Source organism: Eurosta solidaginis, chromosome 4 (genome assembly GCF_040869045.1).
Source record: "Eurosta solidaginis isolate ZX-2024a chromosome 4, ASM4086904v1, whole genome shotgun sequence".
Taxonomy (NCBI): Eukaryota; Metazoa; Arthropoda; class Insecta; order Diptera; family Tephritidae; genus Eurosta; species Eurosta solidaginis.
In genome coordinates this window covers 4,645,268-4,661,712 of record NC_090322.1, presented here as the reverse complement: position 1 = coordinate 4,661,712, position 16,445 = coordinate 4,645,268, and the positions used below count along the sequence as shown (strand labels likewise).

The 16,445-nt window shown below is 37.5% G+C and overlaps 2 protein-coding genes across 14 annotated transcripts in view; both read right to left on the bottom strand.

Moving 5' to 3' along the window:
- Positions 1-8,492, bottom strand: part of Appl (amyloid-beta-like protein) — a 262,090-nt gene extending 253,598 nt beyond the window's left edge. For 7 of the 12 annotated variants that reach the window (XM_067779753.1, XM_067779763.1, XM_067779764.1 and 4 more), the window contains exon 1: positions 8,261-8,492. The gene's annotated coding sequence lies outside the window, so the exon portion shown is untranslated. Of the gene's footprint in view, positions 1-1,587; positions 1,609-1,713; positions 1,784-2,328; positions 2,431-8,260 lie in introns of those variants that run through there. The other 5 variants (XM_067779757.1, XM_067779754.1, XM_067779759.1 and 2 more) reach the window with 5 other exon arrangements.
- Positions 8,493-13,889: 5,397 nt separating this feature from the next.
- LOC137248811 (uncharacterized) overlaps positions 13,890-16,445 on the bottom strand; it is a 28,112-nt gene continuing 25,556 nt past the window's right edge. For both annotated transcript variants that reach the window (XM_067779710.1, XM_067779709.1), the window contains exons 2-3: positions 15,171-15,241; positions 13,890-15,040 (exon numbers count right to left, since the gene is read on the bottom strand). In XM_067779710.1, coding sequence (XP_067635811.1) covers positions 14,059-15,040; positions 15,171-15,241 — 1,053 coding nt within the window. In that variant the 3' untranslated portion in view covers positions 13,890-14,058. The remainder of the gene's footprint in view (positions 15,041-15,170; positions 15,242-16,445) is intronic.

Here is a 16,445-nt window from a genome sequence, read left to right as displayed (position 1 = left end):
TTTTAATTTTTTTTTTTTTGTTTGAAAATCGATAAATAAAAATAGCAAATTTCTGAAAAACCCTAAATCTTTCTTTAAAAATTAAGAAAGATATTTATGTAACTAAATTTAAGTGATAAACATAAAAAAAGTGTTTCGACTGTTGCAGTGAGGAAAACATATCTGGAAATCTTTTAATAAAAAATAAGATAATTTTTTTTTTTTTTGATTTTAAATGAAAAATTTATAAAATTATAATGTGAATATTTTTTTCAGACAAAACTTGCTAAACTGAAGAAACACTTTACTGCAGAAAAATTATGTGACAAAAAAAATGTAAAAATGTGAATTTTACGAAACTTGAATTTTTATTCAAAAAAGTGTGTACAATTTGAAATTTTTGACTTTTTTTATCGCCTTTCAAATGCAAAACTGAAAAAACTGCAAAACCAAAGAAATATTCAGGCATATAATTTAAGTGCGGAAAATCTTGGAAAATTTGTTTTTAAAAAATGTATTTATAAAATTTAGGTAAAACATTTATTTTTTTATTCAAATAATCGGATTTAGCCTTTTTCATATTGAATCGAAACTAAGAAATAAAAGGATGATCATATTTATGAAATTAAAAAAAAAAAAACGGAAAAGTCAAATATAGAAAATTATTTGGAATTTTTATGCTGGGAAGGTTGTTGCATACTTTTAGGAGCGTATGTATTTGAGCATTGCTGAGTGATTGACTTTAACTGACAATATCCCCCAGAAAAGCACCGCCACAGCTTTTATAAGGGCTGAACCCTATTTTGAGCACAAAACTTTCGATGATCAACATTTTCAAATAGGACTAGTAAAGATACTCTCTCATGAGTCAATATCGGTGCAGTTCTATTGCTATTCAGTTCTTAGTCAGAATAATTAAATTTTTCGATAACACTTCTTAAATTTTTAATACTCCTGGAATTCATTGCAACAGCAATAACAAGTTTATTTTCAACTAATTTCATTGTTCCTAAAAGTATGCAGCAACTGGAAATTTGAGCGCTCTCCTTTTCAAAATTAGCTGCACCTAAAAACATGCAATAATTGTTGTTACGTATGCCAAATTTTGGCTAGAATAATATTAAAATTTCTCAGTTTGAAAACTTAATGAAAACTTAAGAAAGTTATGTTTTAGGAAAACGAAATAAAGGGACGATATTAGTGAAAAGCAGAAAAAAATTCGAATTAGCGGATTATAAAACAAAAAAAAAAAGGTTTCATAGACATAATAGTCGTGGTAAAAATATCGTTTGAGTTTGCTCATTGATTTTCTATAGATCACTATTTTTATTATTGGTTTCTTTAAGCACACTGCCTTTTTCCATCAAAGTGGATCATTGCAGGGTATTTTTACTTGTTTAATAAACGAACAAAATTGCCTAAATAATTGTCTAGTTTTCAAAGTGCTTCAATATTCACGGTTTATTAATAAATTACAATGATGCGCCTAAATGTAGGCTGTAATTTTCAAGTATGAAAGCAATTCTGTCGCAGTTACAAGACATTTAACATCTCCTGCTAAGTTTTTAGTATCAAATCAAATATTTTTCCTAGTTTTTGCTTAATTACACTTTGCACACCATTCACTCATCAAATGGCAATTTTTTATTTTTACATATTATACAGTTTTTCTTGCACTCTTTCATTTCTTTTACACTGCTAAGGAATTTCCTGTCTACACTTTGCTTCTATTACTTTTTTACATCATGCGCCTTTACTTTATTATTTTTGTTTTTCTTTGTCGCCCGAATTCTTACTACGCACAGCCCAAGCAGTGGAGCGCATAAAAAATATGAAAAAATCGAAATTGTCAGTCACACCCCTGCGCGTGAAAAAAAAATTATGTGCGACACACCATTAACCAACACCACTGCACACTTTTGCGGCAATGGCAGGGGACAGACAGTGTAACAAATAAAAAATAATAATATCTTAACCGTTCCAGTTATCTTTACATTTGAAATGTATAAGAAAATTATGCAGCCTATTTTCAGGCGCAGATTTGCACGAGCCTTTAAACACTTTGCCAAGAAGTTCAGGAATTCTCATTTATTATCTTCACAGTCAAACGACTTATTTCGCAACTCAAATGCTGCGCTGCGTCAAGAAAAAGTTCGTCCCCACTTTGCTATCCAAATCCAATTCTTTAGTTACGCAAATTACTTTATTTGTCATAAAAAACTAAATTGCATCACTCCAACACACACAAATTAGTCTCCAATCTTTTAATTAATCCAGTTTAGCTCCTGGCAATTTATTAGAAATTGCTGTTATGGGGTGAAATTGAAAAAAAAAAATTCTTTTTCTTACTTTGCAATCAACTCATTCGGTTGTAAGCCCGTTAGTTTGCTATGCTGCGACGCGTTTGATTGAAACGCTTACAAATGTCGTCAACGACAGTTTGGTGTATGGAAAATTTTGCATTTAACAATCACCTCTAAGCCTGGCAGCGGTTGTGAGTGTCCTACTGCGCCGGCGTCGCTCTCAAATTTCGTTAGCATGAATATTGTTCGATTGTGTGGAACGTAAAGGAAAAGTCAATATTAACATCGAATTCGAACTATTTGACAGGGTTGATTTTGTTCAAAAATGTGTCTAGTTTTCAAATATGTTAGAAAATAACCAATTTTAAAAAAGTTTGAAGCCTACAATTTGCTTTGCTTTTGTGTTGTTATTGTTTATCAGTTTTTGCGAGAAGTCTACGAAATTGTAAGCAAACTGTTGATAGTGTAGCAAGACTGCGCCTCAAAATAGGCAGTATATTTTTTTTTTAGAAATTTTTTTAACGTGCCTGTTTTCGAGTTTTTTCGTCCATCCTGCCGACTGAGTAAAACGCATGACCTTCACGATAAAAGTTTTGGATTCTGGATTCAAGCAGAAAGCGTTCGCCAGAGCAGGGGCACAGTATGCAGGGTAAATTTACTCCTGTGTGTAATGTCACCCTGTCTCGGCTGCCAGTTCGAAAACATCTATCTCGGAATACTTTTCAAAAATGACACATCCATGAATTCGTTCCATCAATGCCCTATCTCAGACGCCCTAGCTAAAGTCAAAGTATTTGTTTTTGTGTTGAATTTGGGACCAGATTGGTCGTTTTTGAGCAAACTCTCAATTAGGGCGTTAATGAAAAAATTTAAAAAAAAAGGCGTTGGAAATTTTCAAAATGCACAGGGTGTTTTTCAAAGTTGTTTTAAGGTGATAATTCACTCAGCAATCGAAATAAAGTAAAACCTTAAATATCGGAAACGAGCTCAGAAGGCTACAAGACCCGTGATCTGCAACGTCCACCCCTGTTGAAACAGCAAGTTTCCTTGGACTCCCGTTAGAGGATATTGATGACAATTTGTGATCGGTCGCACCTATTAGATGGGGCGAAGCACTGCTACAGCAACTACAAAACCCGTGATCTGGTTTTAAAAACCGCTAAGGCTCATAGATTTGCCTAGAGGTATGTTGTATACGCTTATTTAACGATTAATAACTATTGCATACTTTTAGTCGTATCAGTATTGGGAGCGAGTATGTTTGCAAGGCTTTTAGTCTTAAAACTACTAAGACGATCATTTTGAAATTGTGTACACTTTTTTCAGGAACTTGGAAAATTGCCTTTTTACATGCTCTTTGGATATCTCGTACTAGGGCTGTGAACTGCATCCGGATTTTTCAACTATCCGGATAAACCAGATATTCGAATAACCGGATAGCTAAGCAAAAAATCCGGCTATCCGGATACGTAAACGGAAATCCGGATGTCCGTATATCCGGATACTGGAATATAAAAGTTGAATATCTGCATACCAGAATTAAACGAAGCAAACATCGTAAAATTATTCACAATATATGTTTGTAGATTATTAAATTTTAATGTCACAAATTAAAAAGCTACAATTTTACAAACATCAACAATTTACAAAGCGTCAATTTAAACTAATAATGAGTGCTAAAATGGTCAGCAAGATTTGGGATCATTTCCAAAGAAGTGAAAATAACAGTGCCATTTGTTTATATTGGTAAAAACCGCTACAAAACAAAGGAGCGACATCAAGTCTATGGAGCCACTATCGGTTTTTCCATTTTCAATAGAATGGTATGGACGCAGCTTTTCTCTCTAAATCTGCGCCAGAATATAAGCTGATAAATAAAATAAATAATAAAAAATGATATATAAATCCGGATATCTAGATAGTTTCACAAACGAATATTAACCGGATATCTATGCCGTCCGGATTTTATCCGTGTCAGCGGATATCCGTGTATTTGAATATGCGGATAGTCTCAGCCCTATCTCGTACGGTTTTTGAGGTAAGGTCACAAATGTGGGCCAAATATCCCCAAGGTTAGTTTTATACAATGTGGCTATCAAAAATATGCCTGAACTACCCGACATATCAAGATATGTATTTCTTACGTGCAGTACAGGAAAGAGTTATATCAAGAATGTGGGCCTAGAAAGGTACAAAATCTGTTTGTATAATGTGGGTATCAAACGAAGAGCGATGATAAGTCCTGCATTGAGCGAAATGCCTATAGTATTTCAATTAGTTTCATAGGTATAGACAAAAATGTAGATCCAGGTGGCCCAAAACATCACACAATATGTGAGTCAAGTTGCTTAAACGGAAAACCAACTAATTGTGGCTAGAGCCTCGACAATAACCAGGATAAGCTCAACATTTTTTGTAAGATGTGTATACCGTATAGGAATTTAACATTTAAGTTGATCCACAAACTATTTCAATAATATTGGTATCAACTAAAAGGTGCTAACAAGGACTGCGTAGAGCCGTGAAAGCTACTTCGAATACGAAATTCAAGAAGTAATTACTTTCGAAGCTCATCGATACTTTTAGAGGTACATATTTGCATGCTTATAGTTAAATAAAAATACATACATACACATAAACATAAAACGAGCGGTCAAAACAACAATAGAGCGCTAAAAACATAAAGAGCAAAGGATATGAGTCAGAGTTTACTTTATGCGCAAGTCCGTCGGAGCACATTTCAACCACACATCCTTTTTGCTCTCACCGAAATGTAACGCATGTGCTTTACTAACACATTCCAATGAAATACATAAGCGTACGCTGCAAAGTAATGTGGCTAAAAGGGAAAACCCCAACAACAACGGGTATTAATCATTATGATTGGGATTGAAGATATTCTAGTCGTAATACATACATACATACTTATGCACATATACGCACATACGTTAACAAGTTTTTTAAGTGTACTTTTTGACAAAATATTTAGAACAGAGACGAAGAGAGCTAAAGGAATCATTGAAGGCACGCTTTGAAACGGATTTCGGTATCTGGCGTTATTACGATTTGATACACATATAGTATATACATACATATTTCGAAATAACGCTTTTATATCATAAAGCTTATTCAGAAAAAGCTTTTGTCTTTTGGTCAAAGTTCATGCGTAGGTTTTGTTGATTAAGAGCTTGAGTTCATGTATATTGGAACGATTTTCCGTCATCCCTTTTCAAATTTGGTTTTGAGACAAACCGGTTTCGGCGTTGTGCCACCATCAGTGTCGATTTTCGTTTTGGAGTTCACTTGAAAGCCCAAGATGAATTGTTCGCCAAACAGAATTTTTTTACAGAAGAAAATAAAAAATCCGTTTGTGTTTTTTCGAATAAATTTCTGCCTCTCCTAATCTCCAAAACGGAACCTTACCTAATGGATTCAGGCTGAATCACTTTGCCAACACAACCGCATAAAAATATCACTGGCGAAAAACATGCAACTAGAGCGGCCTTTATGCTATAGATGGACGGCATCCTGCTAGTGTTCTAGATGTTCGCACCCGTATCTGCTCCGCCAAAGACGTGCAAACAAAGGCACACTGCAAGTTGAACGAAGATTAGCGATCATAGCAGACTTCCACTGACCTCTCAACGCTGTCTCACTCACACTCACTGCAAACACAAGCCAATCCGCCAGAAAGCATATGCAGTGAAATCACTTCTCTAATAAAAGAAAGAATGTCACGCAAAGTATGCAAACACTACCGTGAGAGGGTACCCAGTTGAGAAAAGTGCTAGAGCATGTTACCGAAAAAACTCGACGGAAGACTTCAAGCGCGAGGCATGCAAGAAAAAGAGTGGAGACCAGGTGACCGTTGAAGCTTCCCATGTTGTTGTTGTTGTTGCAGCGATAAGGTTGCTCCCCGAAGGCTTTGGGGAGTGTTATCGTTGTGATGGTCCTTTGCCGGATAAAGATCCGGTACGCTCCGGTACCACAGCACCATTAAGGTGCTAGCCAGACCATCTCGGGAACGATTTATGTGGCCACATTAAACCTTCAGGCCATTCCCCCCTCCCCACCTCCAAGTTCCATGAGGAGCTTGTGGTCGCCAGAGCCTCGTCTGTTAGTGAAACAGGATTCGCCGCGGATAGGTGAGGTTGACAATTGGGTTCGGAGAAGCTATATATTGCGCTGGCAACCTGAAGGGTTGCGTTACACAACCCCTTGAATCTGGTATTTTAGTCGCCTCTTACGACAGGCATATCTACCGCGGGTATATTCTGATCCCCTAACCCGCTTCCCATCGCTGATGATGGTATATATATTCTCCCTCTCGGCTATAACGAGGTGCAAACTACAAAACAACAAAAGCGCGGGTGAAATTGAATCTCCCGCAGAGCTATTCGGTGGGGAATAATACATGCGTCAACTCTATGCGAAGTATGCTCAGACGGCTCATGCATTGCGTCAGGAATTTAGGTATTCGTTTCGTAATTCACAAGAAAGGATAACCACCCCAACTATAGCAGACTCATTGTCTAGTATTGGACAGGAAATGTTATCAAAAGTATTGTGGATTTTACCATATCAGAGTGGGTTCTTACCTGGCGAATCCACCATGCACATTAAGCTACAACTGTTTTGGTGATAATATTTGCATAATATCTACTTTAGGCTCTTTCTGGGAATGAATGTTTTTCAATCTTGTACTCCTGCATTAATATCTTTTGAAACATTTTGGGCTGTCGAATTGTAGATCATTGATACTTTGATATCATCTTAAGCGACTCACAGTAAAAGGTGTTAGAAAGGTGCCTTCATAACAAGTGGTTTTTCATAGAAAATTGTCATAAATAGTGTTCCTGATATACTTCACAACTGATCAGTCTAGATCGAAAGCAGCTTTACCATTTGGTTTTAACACCTACATCTTGCAACTGCTTACTATGCATTACACATTAGAAGGTAACAGCTAAAGCATTACAACTATCGTGTAACATTAAGTAAGTGCGTTCCACTACAGTGATCCAGATCCCAATAAAAATTTAACATACAAATGTAACAACAAATTGATCAATATGGATCACTGTCGATTTGAATTCCCAAATTCTATCGTTGAAACTAGTTTTGCTGTAAGTCGACGAAAATAGCGCATAATAGCTTACGCATTCTGGAAATACTGAACATAACTAAACTTAAGCAAATACAACAACCTTGCCCATAAAGCTTTTACTATAATACAACTGAGGCCAAAAATTACAAGCCAATGCAAAATTTTGATATTTTCACACTTTGCCGTTAATATAGACTTGCCTCTACCGAAACTCTTCGAAAACATTTGTAATCACATACGCAATTAAACATGCCATAAACACGCGCAAGCATGAATAAAAAAAATAAATAAATGTAAGGCGCGATAGCCTCCGAGATTTAACGCCGAGTTTCTCTTCAAATTTGCGTCGTGGTCCTTTTAGTTTTGCGTACAAATTGGCTGGACGGAACCTACTTGCAAGGCAGATGAGTTTTCACTGAAAAGATTTTCATGGCAGAAATACACTCGAAGTGCTTGCCAAACACTGCCGAGGGGCGACCTCGCTTAGAAAAATTTTCTTCTAATTGAAAAACTTGTTTCAAACATGATGATGCTTTGCCCAGGGCGTGAACCCAGGATCTTCGGTGTGGTAGGCGGAGCACGCAACCATCACACCGCGCAAGCATGAATAATTGGGCAAAATAAAATTTTCACAAAAATGCAATAAATAAAAGAGGCATACATTGGCGCTTACAAACGTAAAATCAAACCTAAATACAAACAAAATATTTATGATTTAATTTTTGGTTTATGTAACATTTTACGAGTTTGGGGAGGAGGCGCAGCAGCAGCATTGGAGCATAAATCGCATGCATTACTTGGCATTACTTAATTGGCTGATATAAACAAAATAAAATGCAACAAAAACATTCGAATAAATTGTTGTTGTTACCAATGTTTACTATAGTTGTTACATAATGCAACGACTAGAACAAAGAGCCCCAGTAGATTTAATTTTTTTTTTTTTTTATTTCAAATTAAAACACTTATTTCACTATTCACACAATTATAAGAAACACACGGTTGCTAATTTAATATAAATATAGCAGATATTTAAAAAGAATTAATATATCGCCGGTTTAGCGCCTTTCCCACCATCGCAATTTTCGTTTTCCTAATGCAAACTGAAGCTTCGCGGTAGAAAAAATGTAAACAAAAGTCAGCTGTTTGCTAGTTTTCGTGTATTCACAATAGATTTTTCCGATTTGCTCTACAAAATATGCACTATTTTCGTTTCAACCTGGTGACCACACCCTGTGTTGGTGAAAACGAAAATTTTAAATGAAGCTAACTGCTATAGATTGCTTTGCCAATTTAGGTGAAGATGGTGAAGACGGCCCTAGGCCGACGATATGTGAACTCTTTCTTAAAATCCAAGTTAAATTTTTCGAAATGTTTGTACGCATAACATTCAAGAACAAGCACAACAAGTTGAATGTAGTTTTCACCCATTTACTCATTGAGGTCTTACTTAAATTAAGAGATTCAGTTTGCCAACGCAAAGAGGCGACTAAAATTCCAAATTGATTCAGGGGGTTGTGTAGTGCAACCCTCTCAAGAGGTTGCCAGCGCAATATATAGCTTCTCCAATCCAATTTTCAACCTCACCTACCCGTGGCGAATCTTGTTTCATTACCAGCCGAGGCTTTGGCGACCCCGAACTCCTGATGGAAGTAGAGGGAGGGAGGGCGGTATGACATAGAAGGTTGCATGTGGTCATACCAAATCGTATGGTCGGGATAGTACCTTTATGGTGCTTGCTATCAGAACGTACCGGATCTGCATCGGGCAAAGGACCATCAACATCGATAATACTCCCCAAGGCATTCGGGAGTGTCCTTATCGCTACAACAACAACAGGGACATCACTGTTTATTGGTAGGGTTTGGCTGCATTGAGAAGCCTTGGATAATGGCGTGTGTCTAGAAAGTATACATATGCGGCATTTCATGCCAACTCGTCGTACTAATTCATGTAGCATCATCGATTTCGCTAAGGTTGGATTAGATTGAACCATTGGTCGGCCAATAAAGTACTCGCATAGACCGCCAATTAGGTACCAAATAACTCCACCCCTTTGCAAATACTATAAATTTTGTAGGCCCTAGTTTAATTGCTGCCTCAAGATCCGGCAACTCTGCTGCCTTAAGTAGCTGGAGCCTTGTTTTACGCGAGCGCAGTTCACGAATGCTGACACACGTTAGCGTTTCTTGCGGTTAAACTATTGTTACTGACGAGACACACATTGGAGGAAACTGTATGCCTGTCAAAATACCGCACTCAGCGCTTCCGCAGAATGTTTTCTTATGCCTCCAGAACATCATCTATACAGAAGCGAGAATACACCTCATTAAGGAGAGATATGAAACACTAAGCACACAGTTTCTGTTGAATACCCAGTAGCCTGGACATCCCAACAGTAATCTGATTGAAGAAGGCTCGTCTCCCAAGAACTTAAGGAATCATTTACGTAAGCTCTATGAAGAAACTCGGCGCTCAATAATTCAGCCGTATGAATAAAAAAAAAGCACAAAGAGGCCTTCGGTGACTTCCTCGAAAAGTTCTCAAATTACCATACCAACAAATGCGTAATATATATCCTACATGCACTGTGTTCCCACATGACACCAACCATCTCTGCAATTTAATGTGGAACCAATGCCTCTAAGCTATATCAAACCTTGTTGGAACTGCAAGTTTCTCAACTCGTGGTTGATTGCACCTATTCGATGGGGCGAAGCACTGCTACAACGCAGAAATAACAACAACAACAACAATTAGTAGGATGAATGGGCATGAAACGCCCCACAAATAAAACGTTACCTACCTATTTTAGATCAAATGCAGCTAACTTTCCTGTCCCCAATGCACCCGCTTACCAGCTTTTTTTTAGCTGCTTTTATCTTCGTAAAATCGCTTTCCATTTCTTTTCCGGTTCTTCCCAGCTGTGATTCATACAATGAACATGCATTTGTAAGTATTAAGTTTCCTAAAAACTCCTCTAAAGAATCCAGATTGCTTAAGCATTCAGGTTAATCACATGCAAGGTCAAACGATTCACAAATACAAAAAAAATATTTGAAGGTGTCATAAGTCACAAGCTTAATCAGGTAGGTAGGTATGTCTTTCAAATAACCTACAGCTCGGCAGGAAAAAATAATTACAGTAATTTGTCAAATAATACAAGACAAATACTTGAGATATTACAAACAAGATAAGTGAAAACCTGCAATTCTATTCACAAATGACAACAAGAAATGAAAAATCAAATACAAAAGAGTTCAACAAAGGAACCAGTGAAATGTGAGCTTTGGGCAAGCAAATCGTTAATCATGTTTCTCAACAAAAATTTTTGAAAAATCAAAAGAACTTACACATGAACATAAATAATATATTTAGTTGCATATTTAAATCGAAATACTTTCATCGACGCTTACAATCATTTGCTTTTGAATATTTCTCTGCCTGAGGCTTCAACTTCAATTTTAAATTTGCCTCTTTGACTAATGAGCATAAAGCCGAACTTTTATTTGCTTCATTAAACAAATCGAAAATCTATGAAGAAGTATCTTCAATTCTAATAATAAAATTTTGAAATTACTACGAAAATAGATGCGACTACTTTATCTTCTACTTACTTTCGGCTGCGCTTTACTATTTTTCTTTTATTACTTAAGACGAATGCTAAGGCTATCAGTTTGTTTTGACAATGAGTCATCCATGTTAACCACCGACCTTATCAACCCGCGTCTTCGGTTACTGATTGTTGTTCTTTCTATTTTTATACCCAGCTGTACATGTACACAGGGTATTAAAACTTTGATTGGATAACGGTTAGTTGTACAGGTATAAAGGAATCGAGATAGATATAGACTTATCATCATATATCAAAGTCATCAGTATCGAAAAAATATTTGATTGAGCCATGTCCGTCCGCCCGTCCGTCTGACCGTTAACACGATAACTTGAGTAAATATTGAGTTATCTTAAACAAATTTGGTACAGACGGACTTATCTGGTCCCGGAATAAATTGGTATTGAAATGAGCGAAATCGGATAATAACCACGCCCACTTTTTATATATATAACATTTTGGAAAACACAAAAAACCTGATTATTAAGTAAATAATACACCTAGAATGTTGAAATTTGACATGTGGACTGATATTGAGACTCTTGATAAAAATTTGAAAAAAAAAAAATTTTAATGGGAGTGGCACGGCCCACTTGTGATAAAAACAATTTTACAAATATTATTAATCATAAATCAAAAATCGTTAAACCTATCGTAACAAAACTCGGCAGAGAGGTTGCCTTTATTATAAGGAATGCTTTCAAGAAAAATTAACGAAATTGGTTAAGGACCACGCCCACTTTTATATAAAAGATTTTTAAAAGGGTCGTGGACGAAAAAAATAAGCTTTATCTTTGCAACAAAGAGCTTTATATCAATGGTATTTCATTTCCCAAGTGGATTTATAACAATAAATAGGAACAACTTCAAATTAAAAAAAATGGGCGTGGCACCGCCCCTTTTATGACTAAGCAATTTTCTATGTTTCGGGAGCCATAACTCGAAGAAAAATTAGTTGAGAACAGAACCATATATATATGTGTTATTGCGCAGCCTTATAACACTATTAAGCACACAAAACAACAACAGCATTTCAAGTGTACAGCTGGGTATGTAATGTTCGGTTTCACCCGAACTTACACTTCCTTAATGGTTTGTTTTGACTTGACTTTCTCTTTTTTTATTCAATCAAACGCTAATCGCCGGAAGGGACAATTCTATACAAAAAAGTCAAAAGCGGCATTAGTAGAAACAAAGTTTCGGATCTCTTTCTCACAAAGACACAAATTCACTATTAAAAATAAATTCAAGTGGAAATAGAAGAAAAAGTGCTGGAGGTAACCGTTCGACTAAATAACGGAATTTCCAACTGGCTATTCGTCCTTAAATTAAGAATAACAGTACAAACAGTAATGAGAAAGGAGCAGTAAACAATTTTGGTATTAACAGTGCAAGAGCGGAAATTTACCACATTACCCTGACCAATTATTCACCGTTTAGCGTGCCCAACTCCTCTAAGAATAGTGTTTCTACAACATAACCCGGTTGAAACTGCCAATTTCCTAGGGCATCTATTAGAGCATTTGGATACAAATTTTCAACAACAATTATTTTATCTGATTCTACGAAAGAAGTGAAGTGAGAAGAAAGTGACAGTAGCCAAGCATTGTTAGGGCTTTAAGGGGATTAAAGGGGTTGATATCATACACCTTCATCCACTTGCATAGCATGACCCTACCGCTGTAACCAATAGGATCTTATTCCATGAGCTATTCTCACAGCGGTCTCCGCATTGTACAGGAAGTGTGCTGGCCTAGCTAACCTAAAGTTCCCGTCTCAAGTCACGAGACAACTACCTTCGAAATACTTTCAAAAATATTCTTTTAAAACGTTATTTCCCGTCGGCAGTGGCCTGTGAAGCCCTCCGAGCTTATTTATGTACGTGAAAAGATTGGCAGCCTGGACTATGCCCAAGCTATGACAGGTGCCTTACAAGAAAAACCTTATACATGTACGAGTAAGAATCGATTTAAACAGTAAGTTCTCGTGGAAGCTAAATATAGGGGAGAAAGGCTTTCACGGCGTTTTATGTTTGTGAAAGGATACTGGGGTGTACGTTTGGCCTAACACCTTCTCTCTTCCATTGGGTATTAATAGCATTTCTTTAGCCAATATCATACTATGGAGTCCTCTTTTGAGATTAACTGACGTTTTATGAAGATGTAAGCATTAGTAACTTTATAAGTTTCAATATTGTCAAATCAAATCGTTTCGTAGATGGTTGTGCTAGTACCCAAATGGTGCTGTTTTCCGGAAGTCTTTTGGATAAAACTCCTGCAAAGGCCATCAACATTGATAAAACTCCCCAAGACCCCTAGAGAGTCACCTTGTTGGTTCAAGAAGAAGAATCTAGTGGACATAACCAACTCCACGCCACACAAATAGAGTCTAATTATTGCCCTGAAGTCATCATTCTTATGAAAGAGCACATCACTTTTCAATTTTAAGACGGGGGCTTGTCCAACCAGCCGTAGGCTTGATGTATGCCTTTTACCAATTTTCGCTTCTATCTTTGAACAGCTCGACGGAAAATCCGTTTTTCCCAGTAATTTTGTGTTTTTATTGACGGGATATTGCCATTTTCACTACTCTTACATCATAGTAGAGTGGTGGAATATAATTTCCATTGTCACGGATTTAGGTGTCGGGTTTATCAGCTCACGCGTAATTTAGCAACTAGGAAAAGTTCACCGTTCATTGCCTTTTTTGTTCGGGTTTCTCTCAAGCTATTGCGATTAGTTCACAGGTTAACGTGACGTTGATACGCATGTCGTGAAATTTGAGTCCACTGTAGCAGTGATGCGAAGGTAACAACAGACGCTTAACTAAAACGTAATAAAGATGTGATCATACTAACGTGATTATAAAGAAAATTATAGACAACACATTTTTAAATTTTTTCATTTTGGTCTACATATTCTTTAAATAGATTTAATTACATTATTATTTCAATATAAATAAACTTATTAATATAGCTACTTTAAGTATATAATTTTTATACATAAAATATCAATAAAAATATGAATTTAAATTTTCTCAATATTTCCTTATACTATTTATACGGCAGATGCTGTGCTATCGGCCATACTTTCCACTGCCCCTCTCGTCGCTCGCAACGACTCTGCTTCAACCTTATTCGTACTCAGCTGCTCTTGAGCAGGTTCTATCACTTTTTTCAATAACTTTTGTGTCAATAAACTCTCCGAATTAACCGCTTCGCTTATAGTGTTAGATGCGCTTTTCTCATCTTCTTTTTGATCACTTTCCGTTTGTTTGTACATCACACGCGCCTCTGCAGGTAAATTCATGTCTTCTGAGCGATCCAATGCCGACAAGTCATCATTATTATCTTCACCTCCAGCGTTACGTCCTTGTAATAAGAGCGCTGCATTTCTCTCTACACTTGACGCACTCACACTCAGCGGGCACATGCAAGGTACAAATTGTAATTGACCGCCACGATTGTTCAATTCGTCCGCCGTGGGTGTTGATTTCAAAATCGTTTGGTCTGGATAAGGATAAGCAGCGCGATAATATTGTGAATTATAACCCATGTAGGCGCGTCGATTGAATGTGGGATATGGATAAGGATAAGGTTGTGAGCCGTAAGTTGCGAAGCTTCTAACATCGGTTGCACTTGTCGTTGTTGTGGTACTACTAGGAGTTGTGCGAGGTGGTGGTGTTGTTGTTGTCGTTGTCGTTGTTGTGGTGGTTGTGGTGCGTGGCGTGGTTGGTCGCCTTGTTGTTGCTGTGCTTGGAATCTTTTTTGGTCTCAACTGCAATAGTGGCTGTTGTGGTAGTTGATAAAATTCTGGCAGCTGTTGCTGTGGGAATGCTAAGCTCATAGGAAATCCGTGGCCAGGCATAAATGCACTCTGATCATATCGTGCGGTGCCTGCAAGTACGGATGATGGCAGAGCGCTGGCTGTTTGATGAAAGAAGGGAAAACTAGCCAAAGGGCTGCCAACAAGCGGTTGGTAGGTGTAGGTACGGAAGTATGTGAGTGGTATTTGCTTAAGCGCCAACTGCGGTGATTCCCTGAAATTAAACAAATATTCGAAAAACATATTAGCTTTACATATACAAATATTTGTACAAATAGGGTAAATATAATATAGGCATACAAATATTCAGATATATAATGACAAATAAAAGAGAGGACACTTACGTTGTGGTAGTTGGAGATGACGCTTCCCACCAAAACGCAGCAACGAGCTGTAGCAGTGAACTGGACAGCAACTGAAAGTCAAAGAGAAAGAAAAGGACTTGATTAATTTTCAATAAACTGCATAAAATATTGCAATGAAAATTAAGCGAACGTTCGTTTCGCCTCAGAGACGACTCGCTTGTGTATTTGTACTATGGTAAACGATGACAACGTGTAAGAAACATAAGAAACGGTAACGTAAAGATCGAACGAAAATGATAGAGAATACCATCTGTGCTTCGAGGGCGATCTTAAGGCCACAATAGAGGTAGACGGTTGCCGCAAGGGTGCTCAAATGGCGGACGAGGTGATACATGTGTACACAGATGGTTCCAAAGTAGTGGAAGGAGTAGGGTCTGCGGTATACTGTGCTGATCCGGAAATAAACAGATCCTACAGGCTGCCGGATTACTGTAGCGTTTTCCAAGCGAAAATAGTAGCCGTAACCAAAGCAGTAGAAACCCTGGAAGAAAATAGCCCAAGCTGCAATCGTGTTAACTTTTATATTGACAGTCAATCAGCAATTAAGGCAATAATATCGCATACCACAGCATCTAAATGCATGTTAGAGTGTAAGCAGTCCCTGGAGAGAATCGGGACAGGGAGAAGCATACATCTATATTGGGTCCCAGGACATATGGGAATAGATGGGAATGAAAAAGCGGATCAATTAGCTAAAAAGGGCGCTTCCCGTGAAGCTTGCTCCGTATACGTCCCAATTAGACTGGGCGAAATTAAGCGAAGGCGAGAGGTGCACATGATCAACCAAGCAGGAAAGGCGTGGGTTCAAGCGCGGGGCTATAAAGTGTCGAAGATTATGTGCAGGTCTTACAACCTTAGACTAACAAAGCTGCTTCTATCATTAAAAGGAGAGGACTGTAGACTCATGACGGGTATTCTGACTGGACACTGCCTTCGGGCGTCACATGCCTTTACATTAGGATTGGTCAGTGATAGCAGATGTAGGAAAAGCGGGCTGGAGGAGGAAACGATCGAGCATGTTCTGTGCTCTTGCCCTGCGCTTGCCAGGCTAAGACTCCAGCTATTAGGAGTGATACAGCTGTCGGATCTAGAAGCAGCAAGTGGCTTAAATCCTAGGAAGCTTGTAGTATTTGCCAAGAGGACGGAGTTATTTTATAAGATAGGTCCTGTTTTTTGATAGGGTTTTTTCAGTTTGGTCGTTAAAACAAACTTCTGGTAACACTACGGACTTATTCAGTCTATGTGAGGTCCTCA